Source organism: Pelophylax lessonae (genome assembly GCF_965119305.1).
Source record: "Pelophylax lessonae genome assembly, chromosome: 7".
NCBI classification, from domain to species: Eukaryota; Metazoa; Chordata; class Amphibia; order Anura; family Ranidae; genus Pelophylax; species Pelophylax lessonae.
In genome coordinates this window covers 180,194,409-180,211,345 of record NC_138774.1, presented here as the reverse complement: position 1 = coordinate 180,211,345, position 16,937 = coordinate 180,194,409, and the positions used below count along the sequence as shown (strand labels likewise).

At 46.5% G+C, this 16,937-nt stretch overlaps 1 protein-coding gene across 2 annotated transcripts in view; it reads right to left on the bottom strand.

The window, feature by feature from the left end:
- WDR5 (WD repeat domain 5) overlaps positions 1 to 16,937 on the bottom strand; it is a 108,306-nt gene that overhangs the window by 75,902 nt on the left and 15,467 nt on the right. For both annotated transcript variants that reach the window (XM_082264326.1, XM_082264327.1), the window contains exons 4-5: positions 16,168 to 16,241; positions 15,839 to 15,928 (exon numbers count right to left, since the gene is read on the bottom strand). In XM_082264326.1, the coding sequence (XP_082120452.1) occupies positions 15,839 to 15,928; positions 16,168 to 16,241 (164 nt within the window). The remainder of the gene's footprint in view (positions 1 to 15,838; positions 15,929 to 16,167; positions 16,242 to 16,937) is intronic.

The following is a 16,937-nucleotide window of genomic DNA, read 5'->3' as shown; positions in this document are numbered from 1 at the left end:
TGTGTGTGTCAAAGGATGCAGCAGTAGGACTCTGAAGCACTTTCCGTGGGGGCACCTGATGAAGAGGAGGAGCCAGGAGCACCGCCGGGGCACCCCAGAAGAGGAGGATCTGGACTGCTCTGTGCAAAACCCTTCCTCAGAGCAGGCAAGTTAAACATGTGTTTTTATTTAAAAAAAAAAAAAAAGCCGAACCTTTAAAACCCCTTTAGATATCTTGTGGTTGTGGGGCGCAGACGCAGTGTACCTCTGCTTTAACTACCTCAATACTGGGCACTTTGACCCCCCTCCTTCCCAGGCCAATGTTCAGCTTTTAGCGCTTTAATAGTATGAACAATCACACGGTACACACAAATAGAGCTTTCTTTTGGTGGTATTTATTCACCACTGGGGTTTTTATTTTTTTGCGCTACAGATAAAAATACCGAAAATTTTGAAGAAAATAAAAAGTGTTTGTTTAGGTTATATAATTTTGCAAATAAGTAATTTCTCTTTATAAATTTTGTCCAAAATTTATACGGCTACATTACTTTGCTAAAAATTACCCACATCAAGGTATATTAGTTTGTCTGCGTGAAAGTTAGAGTCTAGAAGCTATGGTACCAACATCTGAAAATTGATCACACCTGATGTACTGATGGCCTATCATTTCTTGAGGCCCTAACATGTCAAGATAGTACAAATACCCCCAATTTACCCCTTATTGGAAAGTAGATAGTCCAGGGTATATAGTAAAAGGCATTGAGAGTTTTTGAAGTTATAATTTTTTCCCACAAATCTTTGGAAAATTAACAAAAATGTCATTAGGTTATTTCTCAAACGGCATTGCCATACTTGCGACTTCACCCTAAAACACATTCTGCTGCTCCTCCTGAGTATGGCGATGACACATGACTTTTTCACAGCCTGGCCACATAAGTGCAACATCCACATAGCACCTTCAGCCATAATCCACTTTAAGACAATGCCTTCTGACCCTTTGTTCACAAGTAAAAATCTGTATTTTTGCTAGAAAATGACTTCGAACCCCCGAACATTAAATATTTTTGTAGCAGAGGCCCTGGAGAATAAAATGGTAGGTTTTTCTAATTTTTATGTCACACGGAATGTGCACAGCAGTTTTTTAATCAAACGCAATTTTACACACTAATGCATAAATACATTTTAAATAAATTTCAATGCAAGGCAATACCCAAATTTTTGATAAAATATGGCGTTGCGCTGGGTAAATGGCTACCAAACATATCACACTTTAATAAAACTGCGCACGCTAGTGAGGCGCCAAACTTTGGCATTTGAAAATCTCCATAGGCAGTGTTGGTTATCAGTGTTGGTCTGCCTACTGAAGCTTCTGAATGACTAAAAATGTCCATGATATAATTTGGTCTATTGTTCTGATATAAATACTAGAGTTACCATGAGAACCTACTGATAAAATCGTTATATGGGACTAGGTACCCGTTTTCCACCTGTGTGCTACCATGTCTGGGCAGTTAGGAAACCTATTTAAGGCAGTAGAGTGGTGAAGATACTGCCAGGAGTGATCTTCAGGTGTATGGCTGAATTTGCAACGCAATCGCACTGAAACAAGCACAGGATCCTTTTTGGTCTGCAGCAGAATCGGATCGCATGGTAGTTCACACTACTGCGATCCGATTCTGTGCGAACTTTCAGATTGCACTGCGATATGCGATCTGGTCGTTAACTTTTAATTGACACCCCAGTGTATCGCATATGGCAGTGTGAACTGCCTGTTGTGCGGATGCGATGCGGGAACACGCTGTATATTCGCAGCGTTAGCACATCGCATAAATGTGAACCGCCACTAAAGATTTAGCCCATTTATTACACCGTGTGGTAGAGCTGGAAAACAAAACTAGGGATATTTAAAAATAAAAATAATAAAGTCCTAAAAGACGAAGTGAAGGAATTAAAAAAAAAAAAAAGGGAACACAGGGATCTTTCCTACCAGTTAGAAGACCAGGGAAACAGGAATAGAAGGAAGAATTTGAGAATATGTGGTCTACTGGAACAAGGGGGATGACTTGCCTGATAAAATTAGAAAAATCTAACTTATTATTAGACAGAGGAGAAACAGATCAGGAGACTAAGAAATATCTCAGGTAAAACCCCTTGAGATATTACAAGGTTTCAAACATATGCAGATTTTTACTGACCTGTCACAGACCACACTTAGAAGGAAGAAGGATTTTGAAACCACTTGTCGAGGGGTTACAAAAAAACAAAATCCAGTCTAACTGGAGTTTTACAGCCGGTTTGATCAGAAAAAAAAAAAAAAAAAAAAAAAGGATGGAAGATCAGTAAGACAGACACCCTGAAGATATTCAGGATTTCTGTGAAGGGGGTGGGGGAAAAGGGGTGAGGCAAGGAAAATTGTGGTAATACCGATTGTGGCTGCTCATCCTAAGCGAAATGTTGGGTTTATGTGGAAGCTCTGTAAAATAGGTCCCCCGCTCGGCTCACCCGGGGGGGGGGGGGGGGGATTGTGCAATAAGCAAAGAAAGAAAGGTGAGAAGAGACAGATTAAATGGACCATCTGAAAATAATATCATGTAATGTTAGAGGCTTAAACAAAGATACAAAATATTAGAAGAGCCAGGACGGTTCCTAGCTAAAGTTGTTTTCTTGCAGGAGACCTATATTACACAAGATTCAAATGTAAAAAATATACTCAACATATCTTCTGACCTGGTACTATGGGGATTCACCCACTAAAAGAGCAAAATGGGTGGCAATTGGTTTTGTGAGGGATACTAGTTGACTTTGAGGGCCGATACATCTTTCTGAAGTGACAATTGCAGGGAGCAGATTGTCCCCTAGCAAATACAGGTCCCTCTCAAAAAATTAGCATATTGTGATAAAGTTCATTATTTTCTGTAATGTACTGATAAACATTAGACTTTGATATATTTTAGATTCATTACACACAACTGAAGTAGCGCAAGCCTTTTATTGTTTTAATATTGATGATTTTGGCATACAGCTCATGAAAACCCAAAATTCCCCATCTCAAAAAATTAGCATATCATGAAAAGGTTCTCTAAACAAGCTATTAACCTAATCATCTGAATCAACTAACTCTAAACACCTGCAAAAGATTCCTGAGGCTTTTAAAAACTCCCAGCCTGGTTCATTACTCAAAACCGCAATCATGGGTAAGACTGCCTACCTGACTGTTTCCCAAGCTTTAAACATCCCAAGGAGCACTGTGCAAGCGATAATATTTAAATGGAAGTATCAGACCACTGCAAATCTACAAAGACCTGGCCGTCCCTCTAAACTTTCAGCTCATACAAGGAGAAGACTGATCAGAGATGCAGCCAAGAGGCCCATGATCACTCTGGATGAACTGCAGAGATCTACAGCTGAGGTGGGAGACTCTGTCCATAGGACAACAATCAGTCGTATACTGCACAAATCCGGCCTTTATGGAAGAGTGGCAATAAGAAAGCCATTTCTTAAAGATATCCATAAAAAGTGTCATTTAAAGTTTGCCACAAGCCACCTGGGAGACACACCAAGCATGTGGAAGAAGGTGCTCTGGTCAGATGAAACCAAAATCGAACTTTTTGGCAACAATGCAAAACGTTATGTTTGGCGTAAAAGCAACACCGCTCATCACCCTGAACACACCATCCCCACTGTCAAACATGGTGGTGGCAGCATCATGGTTTGGGCCTGCTTTTCTTCAGCAGGGACAGGGAAGATGGTTAAAATTGATGGGAAGATGGATGGAGCCAAATACAGGACCATTCTGGAAGAAAACCTGATGGAGTCTGCAAAAGACCTGAGACTGGGACGGAGATTTGTCTTCCAACAAGACAATGATCCAAAACAAAGCAAAATCTACAATGGAATGGTTCACAAATAAACATATCCAGGTATTAGAATGGCCAAGTCAAAGTCCGGACCTGAATCCAATCGAGAATCTGTGGAAAGAACTGAAAACTGCTGTTCACAAACGCTCTCCATCCAACCTCACTGAGCTCGAGCTGTTTTGCAAGGAGGAATGGGCAAAAATTTCAGTCTCTCGATGTGCAAAACTGAAAACATACCCCAAGGGACTTACAGCTGTAATCGCAGCAAAAGGTGGCGCTACAAAGTATAAACTTAAGGGGGCTGAATAATTTTGCACACCCAATTTTTCAGTTTTTTATTTGTTAAAGTTTGAAATATCCAATAAATTTCGTTCCACTTCATGATTGTGTCCCACTTATTGTTGATTCTTCACAAAAAATTAGTTTTATATCTTTATGTTTGAAGCCTAAAATGTGGCAAAAGGTTGAAAAGTTCAAGGGGGCATAATACTTTGGCAAGGCACTGTATATATTATATACAGAACTCAAAGCTCCCTAATATAACTGGATGTTTGACTTACCGTAAAAACCTTTTCTCTTAAGTTCATTGACGGACGCAGTCTCTAATGCATATCAGTAGGGTTATACTGCCCCCTACAGGAGTAGGACACTAGGCAGCAAAAAAGTTCTGGCTACTCCTATGGGCAGTCCCAGTGGGGGGGGGGGGGGTATACCCTCTCTCTTCCTGCATAGGATGTCAGTTTTGTATCAAAGCAGTGTCAGAGAAAGAATACCAACCCAACTCAAAATAGAGGGGAAGGTACTACGTACCATCAATGAACTTAAGAGAAAAAGATTTTACGGTAAGTCAAAAATCCAGTTCTCGATCGTTCATTGAGGGGTGCAGTCTCTGATGTATATCAGTAGGGACGTCCCAAAGCAGTGCCATAAAATGAGGGGTGGGAATAGCAGAAAAAAACAAGTTCCCAAGGCTAAACATAGCAAACCAGGCAACATAGGACTCAGCAGAACAAGATGAGGCCCACCTAAAAAAAAAAAAACTGTAAACACCCTCAAGGCCGGCCAAAAAGCCCCCTAAACAGCAGCCTGCAAAACTTTGGGGCCAAAAGAGGCATCTGCAGATGCAAGCACATCCACCCTAAAAAAAATTGGTAAAGGTGTGAACAGACGACCAAGTTAGCTGACTTGCAAACCTGAAGCACAGATGCCAGATGGCAAAAAGCCCGGGAAGCACTATGCGCCCGAGTAGAATGCGCCTTAACAGGGAAAGGAGGAATCTGACCCTTAATCGAGTAAGCCTGCACAACTGTCTGTTTGATCCATCTTGAAATAGTCGCAGCAGATGCAGGCAGCCCTTTCTTTGTACAATGATAAATCTTCCTAGAAGTCGCTTTCCTCACTTTAAGCAGAGTGGGAATCAATGAAAAAGTCAATCCCCTGTCCTTCAGCACCTGGCTTTCAACAGCCAAGCCGTCAAAGCCAGTGACCGTAAAGCAGGATGGAAGATTGGCCCTTGAGACAGTAAATCCTCCCTGAGAGGAAGTCTCCAAGGAGCGTCTGCGACTAGCCTGACCAGGTCGATGTACCAAGCTCAGTGAAGCCAGTCCGGACCCACAGGGATGATCAGAAACCCTTCTGCCTTGATCCTGCGAAGAAGTCTTGGCAGTAACTTGAGAGGAGGAAAGGCATACATCAGCTGATACTGACCCCATGGGGCCACCAGCACATCTGCAGTGTCTGCCAGAGGGTCCCGGGAGCAGGCCACAAACCTCTGTACTTTTCAGTTGACCTGAGACGCCAACAGATCTACATCTGGAGTCCCCCAACGAAGGCACCACTGCTGGACCACTGAGGGACCATTCCCCTGCATCCAAGGCCTGTCGACTGAGGTAATCTGCCTGCCAATTTTCCACTCCTGGAATGTGAACAGCAGAGAGAGCTGGAACAAAGCATTCCACCTAATGAAGGATGCCTGCCACTTCCAAACACGCAAGGACACTTTTGGTGCCCCCTTGGTGATTGACATAAGCCACGGCCGTGGCATTGCCCGATTCAATATGCACTGGACAACCCTGCAGGTACAAAGCCAGATTGCTCTCAGCTCCAGAACATTGATCGGTAACCTGGATTCCTCCAGGGACCAGGCTCCCTGAGCAGAGAACCTTCCGAGAACTACTCCACCCGGACAGACTTGTCCGTGGTGACATTTGTCCAATATATAGGGAGAAAGGATTTCCTTTGCTTGAGCATCGGTAAACAAAGCCACCAGATCAAGGACTCCTTGGTCACCTGGATCTGAATGTCCAGGGAATTTGGATTCTTGTTCCATTTGAGACGTGGAATAGAGCGAAGGGGTCCGCCTCAAAGAATGACACCATCAGTCCCAGAACTCTCATACAAGTCTAAAGGGACGACCATTTGCTGGACAGCAACAGCTGAACGGCAGTCTGGAGTTGAGTTTTTCCGAGGGAAGAAACACCCTGGCTGAGGATGAGTCCAAAGTCAGGCCCAGATAGTCCAGTCTCGTGGAAGGGACCAAGGGTGACTTCTGAAGGTTCAGAATCCACCCAAACTCCTTCAGAGTTTGCATGGCGATTTCCAAATTTGTTTCCAGCACCGAAGGAGACTCCGCACGGAGAAGCAGATCGTCCAGGTAACCCAGGACAGATATCCTCCGCTGCTGCAACAGCGCCACAATCGGAGCCAACACCTTTGTGAAGACCCAAGGAAGAGGCACGAGACCAAAGGGCAACGCCACAAACTGAAAGTGATCCTCTCCCACAGCAAAAACGGAGAAACCGTTGGTGGTGTCCTGCACAGATTCGGATGTAAAGGTAGGCATCTGATGTCTATGAAGGCCAGGAAATCCCCCTGATGTAGGGAGGTGACCACCGTGTGAACCGATTCCATCTTGAATGTCTGAAATCGCACAGAACCATTCAGTGCCTTCTGGTCCAGGATTGGACGCACCTTGCCTTCCTTGCTAGGAACCGTGAATAAAACCGTTGAATAGAAGCCCTGAAAACATTCAGCACACGTAACCGGAACTATTACCCCCTTGTTGTACCAGGTCCTGTACTGCCCCAGAGCGCCAGCAAGCAATACGAGAAGTCGCACATTGGAAGGGAAAAACCTTAGCGGAGAGACGGATCGAAACACGATCTTGTAAGTGGACCGTATGACCTCCTGAACCCATTTATTTGGTATCCGGGATAGCCACAGGTCCAGAAACCGTCAAAGACATCCCCCCACCCCAGATACGGTTGAGGGTGCAACTTCAGGCCGAGGTGGTCTTGTCCGCAGGTCTGGAGAAACCAGACTTTTGTTTGCCAGACCAGGGTCGCTTGGAACCGCCCGAGGGAGCCTTGAAGGGCTTTGCCTTATTGACTGAGCCTGTGGGACAAAAAAAAAAAAAAAAAAAAAAAAACTTCTTGAGTGCTGAAAAGAAGGGACCCAGTCTGCGATGAGGGTCCTTCCCCTTGTTAGCCTGTGGAAGAAAGGTACTCTTTCCCCCTGTGAGACCCTTAATGTCGTCATCGAGGGTAGCTCCAAATAGGCGATCTCCTTGAAAAGGCACATCAGTCAAGGCCTTCTTTGAAGTCTGATCCACAGACCAGCACTTTAGTCAAAGTATACGCAAGAGGACCACTACCGAAACCGACATTTGGCCCAATATGGGAGAAGTGTCCAACGTGGCATCGCAAACAAATTGCAGCCCCTGCACCAGCTGGCCCAACAGCTCCTCAATAGGCAGGAGGGAGACGTCCCCCCCCCCCCCCAAACCCCCCCAAGTCACGGTGTAGTTACTTAGCCCATTCAGCCAATGTTAGCGTGACAAGGGCAACCGTAAACACCGGTCTCATTGCAGACCCCGCCAGAGAGTACATATTGCGGGCCACAGACTCTGCCTTCCTATCCTCCGGATCCTTGAAGGATGGGGAATCCTCCACTGGAATCACGGTAGCTTTATTCAGCCTGGAGACCGAAGGGCACAGTCCACTTCTTTTTCAGGGACTCCTTAAAAAAGTAGCCTCTAGCAATCTGTTAGGCACCCCAAAAGGAACGCTTTGGGCGGTCCCATTCTTTTTTGAGCATGGCGTCAAAATATGCGGCAAAAGGGAAAAACCTATGCCGCTCTGGATGGCTTGTGAGTGCCAAAACGCAACCTGTGCCTCAGTCGCAGCTGCGTCCTCCATTTTTAGGGTCTCGCGCACAAAACAGCTAGTGCGTCCACCGGCGTGGCAGTGGAGGTAGAAATGTCATTTTCACTATCAGAAGAGACAGGTCGCGAGGTAGCGGACCCATCAGGGAGACCCACGTCTGCAGTGGCTGAATCAGACTCAGAACCCGAGACATCAGATGAGGCAGGGGTAGACGGAGGGAGTTTCTTAGCACTTTGCTTTTAAGGCCATCTCTACCCGGGACCGCCAAAATTGCATCTGTAGATAGGGTCCGGAGGGCCCTGCTGCCTCCTCGAGGGGGTCAAGAGGGAACACAAGATCTGAGAGACCCCAAGACTCACCATACCCATATGCAGGAGGCGGCCCAAAACGTCTGCACAGCACATGTTAGCAGTAGCTCGATCCAAAAAAGGAAGGATCCGAGAAACAGCACAGGGTATAGGGAGAGGCTCCCCCCAAAAAACGCCTCCAGAAACTCCCATTCTTGTAGCAGAGATGAAGAACAAGCACCGTATTTACCGGCGTGTAAGACTAATTTTGAACCTCAAAAAAATCCCCCAAAAATGAGGGGGGCGTGGCCTGTCACAGCATGGAATAGGATGTGTGTGTCCTGAGCTCTATTATTCCTGCACCCCTAACATCTCCCCTCTGTCAGCCTGCATGGTCCTCCAGAGTACCCTGCGCTCTGCCAAGCCTCCTCCCTGTGCTTTTTCGGCGGCATATCGCCCGATTGGAACGCCAGTCTCCCGCCCGGACTTCATCTTTAGCGGAGACTGCAGCTTCGGCCTAGTCCTGGAAGCCGGCAGCCATCTTGCTACACCTGGCCGCTCGGCCCACGCTGCATCCTGGTCCCTCTGCCTGCTGGATCCTCTACATTACAGGTACTACTAGAAGCCTGGCCTTCCTGCCCACCAGCCCGTGTGCTCCCCTAGCTTTGCCCCAGGAGTGTCAACCATCTTGCTCCACCCGAAGAGCTACGTGCAGACTGCCTCCTTTCCACAGTAGGGGCGCAGACTTTGCAAAACTGCCAGCGCACCCCTAGTCTGCCAGCCACTACATCTGGCCCCATCAACTCCGCACCCAGCATTTCTTACAGCCACATTCCCTCTGGGCCTGTCTCCCTCCCTGGTGTCTGGCTACATTTCTACTCCGATGCCCCTTGCCACCAGACCTGCTGTGCCATATTGCTAATATGGCTCCTCCAAAGTCCAAATTGGAGGCAGCAGCCAAGCTGGATGCATTCCGCAGGTCCGAGAGGGATGGCCCGGATGAGGACGGGGGGAACCGTGACGGAGAGATGGGGGTTGGCGGAAAGGACCCAACTTCTTTCCTGGAACAACTACTTATTACAACATATGGCAGGGAGGCCTTCTCGGCTGTGTTCGCTGTTGAAAGGGCACACTGCATGCCTGCTAGGCCATCTCCATAGGGTGCTCCACCGCGTACGTTTATTGCAAAATTGCTGAATTATAAGGACCATCCGTATGGCACGGGTGAAGGGAAATATACCCATCGGCAATGTTAAAGTGGCTATCTTCACTGACTTCTCTACCGAAGTGCAAAAGCGCAGACAAAGCTTTGCGGAGGCCAAGAGACGGCTGCGCATCAAAAACCTTAAATATTCTATGCCGTTTCCTGCTAGCCTTCCAGTGGAAGAGGATAACCGCGCCATTTTCTTTGAATCACCTGAAGATGCCATCACTTGATTGGAAATTCGGTATAGCGCCAGGAGAGGTACTGACTAACAGAGCATCATGCGACTACGTGGTCCTACCAAGGACTGCATGCCTCTTCACTCCTGCCTTTTCTCAGGTACCGTGCTTAATCTGTCGGGCCTCTTTTTTCAATCCTTCCAGTAAACCATGCGTGTCCCTCACCCCTGGTTTTTCTTTTCCATCACTACCTCCTGCTGTGACGGCGGGTTGTATCCGCTCACATGTGTTTACTACTGAGCTACAGCGACTGTTGAGGTACCCGTCTCTCCATTGAAGACACTTTACATCACTATTTCCCTGGCGAGGCCTACCAAACCTGCCTCTCCTGCTATGGCTATGCTACACCAGCCTTTCAGGCTACGACCGTTTACTACTGAATTGCTCCCGTGCATTACTGGAGTCATACTATAAGGAGACACGCAAGTCCGTGAAGTTTCGCTCCCCCCCTTCATTACCAAGGAGACATGGGCTACGGACTTAGGTTTGTTATGCTGCCTGCCCCACTGGACTGTGAAGGCCTATGCAATTGTTTCTCAGCAGCACCTCCTGCTTGGACCCCGATCCAGGTTCTCCCTTTGTTCCCGTTACGCTTGAGTGAGCCGTTTGCCTCACTTCAACTGCAAGTTACCATTTAGTTATGGGACTATGCCCACACACCAGTTGGGGTCGGTGCTGGGCATGTTATATCAAAAGTACAGTGTGTTCAGTGCAAATGTTATTGCTTGCACAGTGCTCTGTTCAGTCTATTCCTGCTGATTTTGACACCTAGGGGACCTACCCGGCCGGGTGAGGCGATGGCCCCGTCTTGTGTGACCCTGAAATACTACCCGCTCAATTCTGCATCACCATTATTACACTCCACCATGACGTCTAAAGTTCCTGACTTGGAACGTCAGAGGGTTGGGAGACCAGGTCAAACGCACAGGCGTCCCGTCCTACCTTAAAAAAACAAAGTGCTGACATCATGGTTCTTGTTGAGACATTTAGACGGCCGCTTGCAGCTGGCTCTCAGACGCCCCTGGATTGGCTGGGCATATCACTCAATGTATACCACACGCAAGAGGGGTGTCATTACTGGTGTCTAAAACCCTGCACTTTGAATAATGTGACCTGTGCTCAGACCCGCAGGGTCGTTATGTTTTTTTACACGCCAAGATTTATGGCGGGGCAGTTTGTTGATGGCATATTATGTACCACCTCCATTTTGTAGGACAGTATTAACTGAAGGTTTTGACTGTATGGCACAACATCCATCCCTGCCTAGGTGACTTAACGCCACGCTGAATCCTGCTCTGGATAGGGCTCAATACCCTGCTCCGACCTTAACGTCCTCTCCTCCTACCAGGTTTGCCAGGCTGTCTTCAGTCTGGTTGACTCATGGAGGACTAAACATGCTGATGCCAGAGCGTACTCGTCGTTCTCCTCCACCCACGACACCATGTCCCGTATAGACTTATTTTTCTGTCACAGATCTTAGTACCTCGCCTGTTGGAGGCAGCCTTTTGGCCTAGACTCATTTCAGATCCCAGCCCCTACTGGATGTCATTGACTGTCCCTGCTGACCGACCGCCGCGGACCTGCCGACTGAACCCGTTCTGGCTGTTATTGCTACCAGAACGATGACCAGATGGACTCTGACAGAGAACGTTACTACCCGTGACAATGCCCACTCGGCCTCAATTGCGAAAATCTGGGACTCCTTTAAACTCCATGTACGAGCCACTCTAATAACTCGTATAACTGGACTTAACCACTTTACCTCCAGTCACATTGCTGCTACTGCAGCAATGTGGCTCGTTATCGTCCAGCGATGTAGACCTACGTCGCTGGACTCCGCCCCTTGTGGGCGGCACGCGCGCTGCCGGAGGGTCGCGCCAGGGGAGGAGCGGCGGCGATCGCCGCCGCTCTTCCCCGATCGTCGGGGAATCTAGTTTGGATCAGATACCACCAAAAAAAAAAAAAAAGCTCTGTTTGTGGGAAAAAAAGGACGTAAATTTCGTTTGGGTACGGCGTCGCATGACCGCGCAATTGTCAGTTAAATTCGCACAGTGCCGAATCGCAAAAAGTGGCCTGGACGTAAGACAGCAAAATCCTCCGGTGGTAAAGTGGTTAAAACTACCGCAGCTAAAAAAAAAATCGGACAGGGTACTAGAGGAACTTTCCCTCGCGGAACAATATGAGACCCGTCATATATGACTCCCGTCTTAAATTGCAAACTCGGGTAGTTAACCAATTGCAGTACGAGCTATCTAGAAAAAAGCTCTTTTCCAGGCAGAAGCTGTTTGTACACGGCAAAAGGGCGGACAAACTATTGGCATGCATGGCACACAGTGAGGATAGACCTCCAGTGTTGATCTCCCTGCAAGATTCAGCAGGTGGGATGGCCTCAGACCCCCAGGTAGTAACGGATAGGTTTTGTGCTTTTTTTAGTTCCCTATATACCATCACTACCTCTCCCAACACCTATTGATCGATTTCTGGACGATCTCGCCATTTCACAATTGACCCCTGCCCAGGTGGAAACCCTTAAAGCACCTTTAGCGACCGAGGAGATAGTTACTGCAATAGCCAGCTTTCCTAGAACCAAGGCCCCTGGCTCAGATGGCCTGCCCATTGGGTACTCATTACTGTGAGACCCTTGCACCCCAATTGCTGGCCTTTTATACTCCCCTTTTTGAAAACCTCACCCTACCTCCCTCCATGAGAGAGGCTGTTACTGTGCTCATTCCCAAACCGGGTAAGGATTGGAGCTTCCCCGAATCATGCAGACCTATCTTACTGCTTCAGGTGGAAAACTAAGGAAACTATAAATACAAAAGCCCATTATGACAATACTGGGGAGAGGGTAGTGGTGACGTTTGACACTGCCAAGGTGTTCGACTCGGTAGAGTGGAGCTACTTATGGAAGTGCCTGGCATGCTATGGCTTTAGCCCCAACTTTTAGGTGGATCCATTTGTTGTTTCAGGCCCCTGTTGCAAGGGTTGCAGCTAACGGATGGCTATCCGACACACTTGAATTGACTAGAGGCACCAGGCAGGGCTTCCCCCTGTCCGCTCTACTATATGCTCTGGCCACAGAACCTCTTGCAATATCCATCAGGGAAGAAGAAAGAAGAAGAAAATTGATGTATGTATGCAGACGACACCCTGCTATATCTAGCAGACTCGGGCCCTTCTCTGGCTGAGGCACTGCGTACAATTTAACATTTTGGCCCATTTTCCGGGCTTAAGATCAACTGGGGGGGGGGGGGGGGGGGGGGGAGTCAGATTCTCCCGCTTGATCTTGCCCCTCAAACTGAATTACAGACCCAGTTGCCCCTCCAGAGAGTCAGCAGTATCAAATAGCTTGGAGTGCACATAACCAGGGCATCCACTGATTATGTTCCCTTCAACATAGAACCTCTTTTCCATGATCAAATCCAAAACGCAAATATGGGCCCGTCCCCCTCTTGGTGTGCTGGGTCGTATAACCTTATCAAAATGATACTCCTTCCTAAAATTCTATATGTATTGTGGCACACTCCGGTGTATTTACCATTGAAATATTTTAATACAGATGCAATTCTTAATCCATTTGTTTGGGGAAATAGGCATAAATTGGCATGGCGTCTGCTTAAAAATCCCACTGACTTGGCCGGCACGGCCTTGCCGGACTTCAGCTTGTATTACTTAGCATCCCAATTATTTCATATAGATAAGACTGACAAAATACGCTTCACCCTACTCTTATGTCCCAGATGGGCTTAATTGACAGTGGACCCTATCTGTGCTATAGGCCCGAGACCTGACGGTGACACCGGGACAGGTGGACATGGTTCCCTCTTGCATCACTACAGGCAGATTTGGAGACTGGCCTCTGTCAAATAAGACATACCTGCACACAATGACTACACTCCCCTTTGGCATAACAGAACGCTCCAAGAAATTCTAACAGTACCTGACTCAGAGATATGGTGCCGTGGGGGAATTTATTACCTCTCACACTTACCATCTGGGTGCTCGTTGAAAACGTTTGATGCCCTGAAAGTGGAATTTACTCCACCTAATCGTATGCTTTCTGGTTCCTACAGGTCCGGCACGCTATACATGCTCAGTTCCCAAACTATGCCCCGCGTCTCCTGCAATCCTCTCATTGGAGATGGTCAAAAGCGAGGACCGCCAGAAAGTAATCTCTATATTTTATAACATGTTACATACAATGAAATTAGCCTATGGAGGTTAAAACGCGCTGGGAAGGGGACCTAGGGAGCCTGGCGGATGATGACTGGGGTGAGGCACCGGACACATGTAAAGCGGTCTCACCTAAATTGTCTGATAGGCTGACTCAAATGTATATTTTGCATTGCACGTACCTCACTCGTGCGAGAATAGTTAAATTCAATCACGGCTGGCCTACCTGCCTAATGTGCCAATTGGCACCAGGCACGTTCTACCACCTCCTAAGTTCCTGCCCTTACACGCAGGGCTTCTCCCTTAACCTTGGACCCCAAATTCTGTTTACTAGGAATCTTTCCGGATGCCGATAAACACAAATTTTTCTGCAAACGCTTTTCTCTTCTCGAAAAACGATAGTTAAATTATGGATGAGGCAAACTCCCCCCCAGATATCCAGACTGGAAAGCTGACAAACATCACCTTGCCTTATAAAAAATTGACATTAAAAGGGGGGGGAATAGGGGGGATGAAAGAAGAAGAAGGGGCGGGGGGGGGGGGGGGGTCTTCTTATACGTCGAGTATAATATCTCCAAGGTACCCCAAGTATTACCGGTAGATGTAATCTGAAGGCGCTGGCTTGTGCGGGAATCCTGTATGTACCGTAGCTTCGGCTACATACAGTATACCGTGCTGAGCCAATCACGGTCAACGATGTATTCTATTATTGAATGCAAAGCTTTCAATAATAGAAAAAACGAAAAGAAAAAAAACTCATGATTAAAGTACAGCCAGAATAAGAACATAAGTTTATGTGTAGGGTGTTAAGTCCAAACCTTGGGGATCAATGGGAGATCTGAGAAATCTGATGTTTTTCAATTGTGTTGCCTTGCTTTGGAAGGGGGGGGGGGGTAGCCTTATACAGCGAGTATAGCCCAAAACCTATGTTTTAACTTGAAAATTAGGGGGGTGGTATTATACGCCAGAAAATAAAAGGTACGGTCACATGATCCCCTGATGACGTCAGCCGTGACTGACGAAACGTACGTCGGGAACGTGAGACCATACACTTCCGGGTCTGAGGTCTGAGGAGCGCAGCGTGGAGCGGCGTCTCCCATCCCCAGCAAACGATCTCTAAAACCGAAGGCTTTTTACCTATCAATGTGTAGTAAGTGCAATTTATCTTAATAAATGACTGATTTTTAAGAAATACTGCACCATGAGATTATGCTTTTGTCCCTATCTATGGCTTGGTTTTCTGATTTTGGCATCGTTTTTGGCTGTGGTGATGTACATCTATGGAAACGAGATGCACTAGAGTTCATTTGGAATACACAGCGTGTTTGACCCCCTGTAATTAAGGGGTCCAGTGGATCTGGTAAGCGGTATATACTTATATCTCACTGGGTGATCGTGTGGAGGTGAAGGCTTTGCTAAAGAACCACCCCATCAAGCCTGTCTTTTTTATTGGTCCGATTGATTTATCCAATTGCTTTGGACACCAGAGACTTTATGTTGCATGATTTTTTTGCACGATATTGATTTGATGTAATTGTTTTTTATTCTGTTGAGCGCTACTATTTCTTTCTATTCACCATTATCACGTTTTCACGTTTATGTAGCAGCGGACAGTGTGGGAGAAATTCCACATTAATACTCACTATTTATTTACATTTATACACCATTTGCGCAGTTTTGGTATCAATACCCCTTTTTTTCACATGTGGTTACTTATGCCCATTTCAAAGCTAATAAAAACTCTGGAATGAGGGGAAAAGAAAAAAAAAAAAAAGTAAAAATTGTTTGAATTGCTTACTTTCCCTGTCCTTTGTGACTGAAAACTGCCAAGAAACCTTTATTTTTTCTTTTTACAAAAGTCTACTTATTTATATATAGTACTTTAGCAAATTAATGTAGTTGTAAGTCCTAAGTGAAAGTTTAAAGAGGAACTCACCGAGCTGACATCCCAGATTTTTAAAGTTTTGTCATCTGAAGCTGACACCAGGAGATTGGAATCTGAAGACCAGGCAACATCTGATATACCCTGAAATAACCACAAAGACAATAACCTGAGAAATAATATAACTGTTATTTACTCACAAGCTAGGTGGTCTCTTGGGAGGAGCGGACCTTCTAATTGTTGGCCTGTCAGGAATTATTGCACTAAACAGATTTAAAATTACCATTTACATGAAGCAAGTTTCCCTAGAGTATGGGTCACGCCAGACGACTTATGAAAAGCTACAAAAACAGCACAGAGCTGGGGAAAAGTAACACACTTACCAGCTTATGCCCAGAAATCGTCTTCTCAAACTTGCCATCATATGCACCCCATATTTTGATAAGTTTGTCAGCCGCTGAAAGAAAAAGAAAATCTTACAACAAAAGGACACCTATATCAGATTATTGAAATATGGTTTTTGTGCAAAAGACGGGATTTTTGACTTACCATAAAATCCATCTCTCTGATGTTTGTCTGACACAGCTCATGATATTCATAACCATTGGGTGACACTGCCGCCTACAGGAGTAGGACACTAGACAGAAATAAAAAAAGGCAGGCTACTATGGGCAGTCCCAGGGGGGTATACTCCCTCTCTGCGCTATAGGTACCCAGTTTGGTTACAAGCAGTGTCAGAAAATACAACTTCAAGTCCACAGAGGGGTGGGTGCTGTGTCCCTCAATGAACATCAGAGAAATGGGTTTTACGGTAAGTCAAAAATCTCATTTTCTCTGACGGACATAGCTCCTTATATTCTTAACCATTGGGACGTCCCTAAGCAGTCTTAACCACTTAAGCCCCGGAAGATTTTTTCACAATCTGGATTCAGGATCTGAGGGGACAGATATGGCAGGGGGCACTTTTTTTTGCCAGCATGTTGACCAAAAGCTAACTCCAACCAGGACTCCAGGACTGACGTCAGTGCGTCGATGAGTGGATGGGACCCGGAGCGCCCTGCGGCCTCACAGAGGGTATCAGGTGGGGAGATGTGCTCCAAAGACTCCATGAGTCACCAGGGGGGCCCCACAAAAAGTGTCAAAGACACTGAGG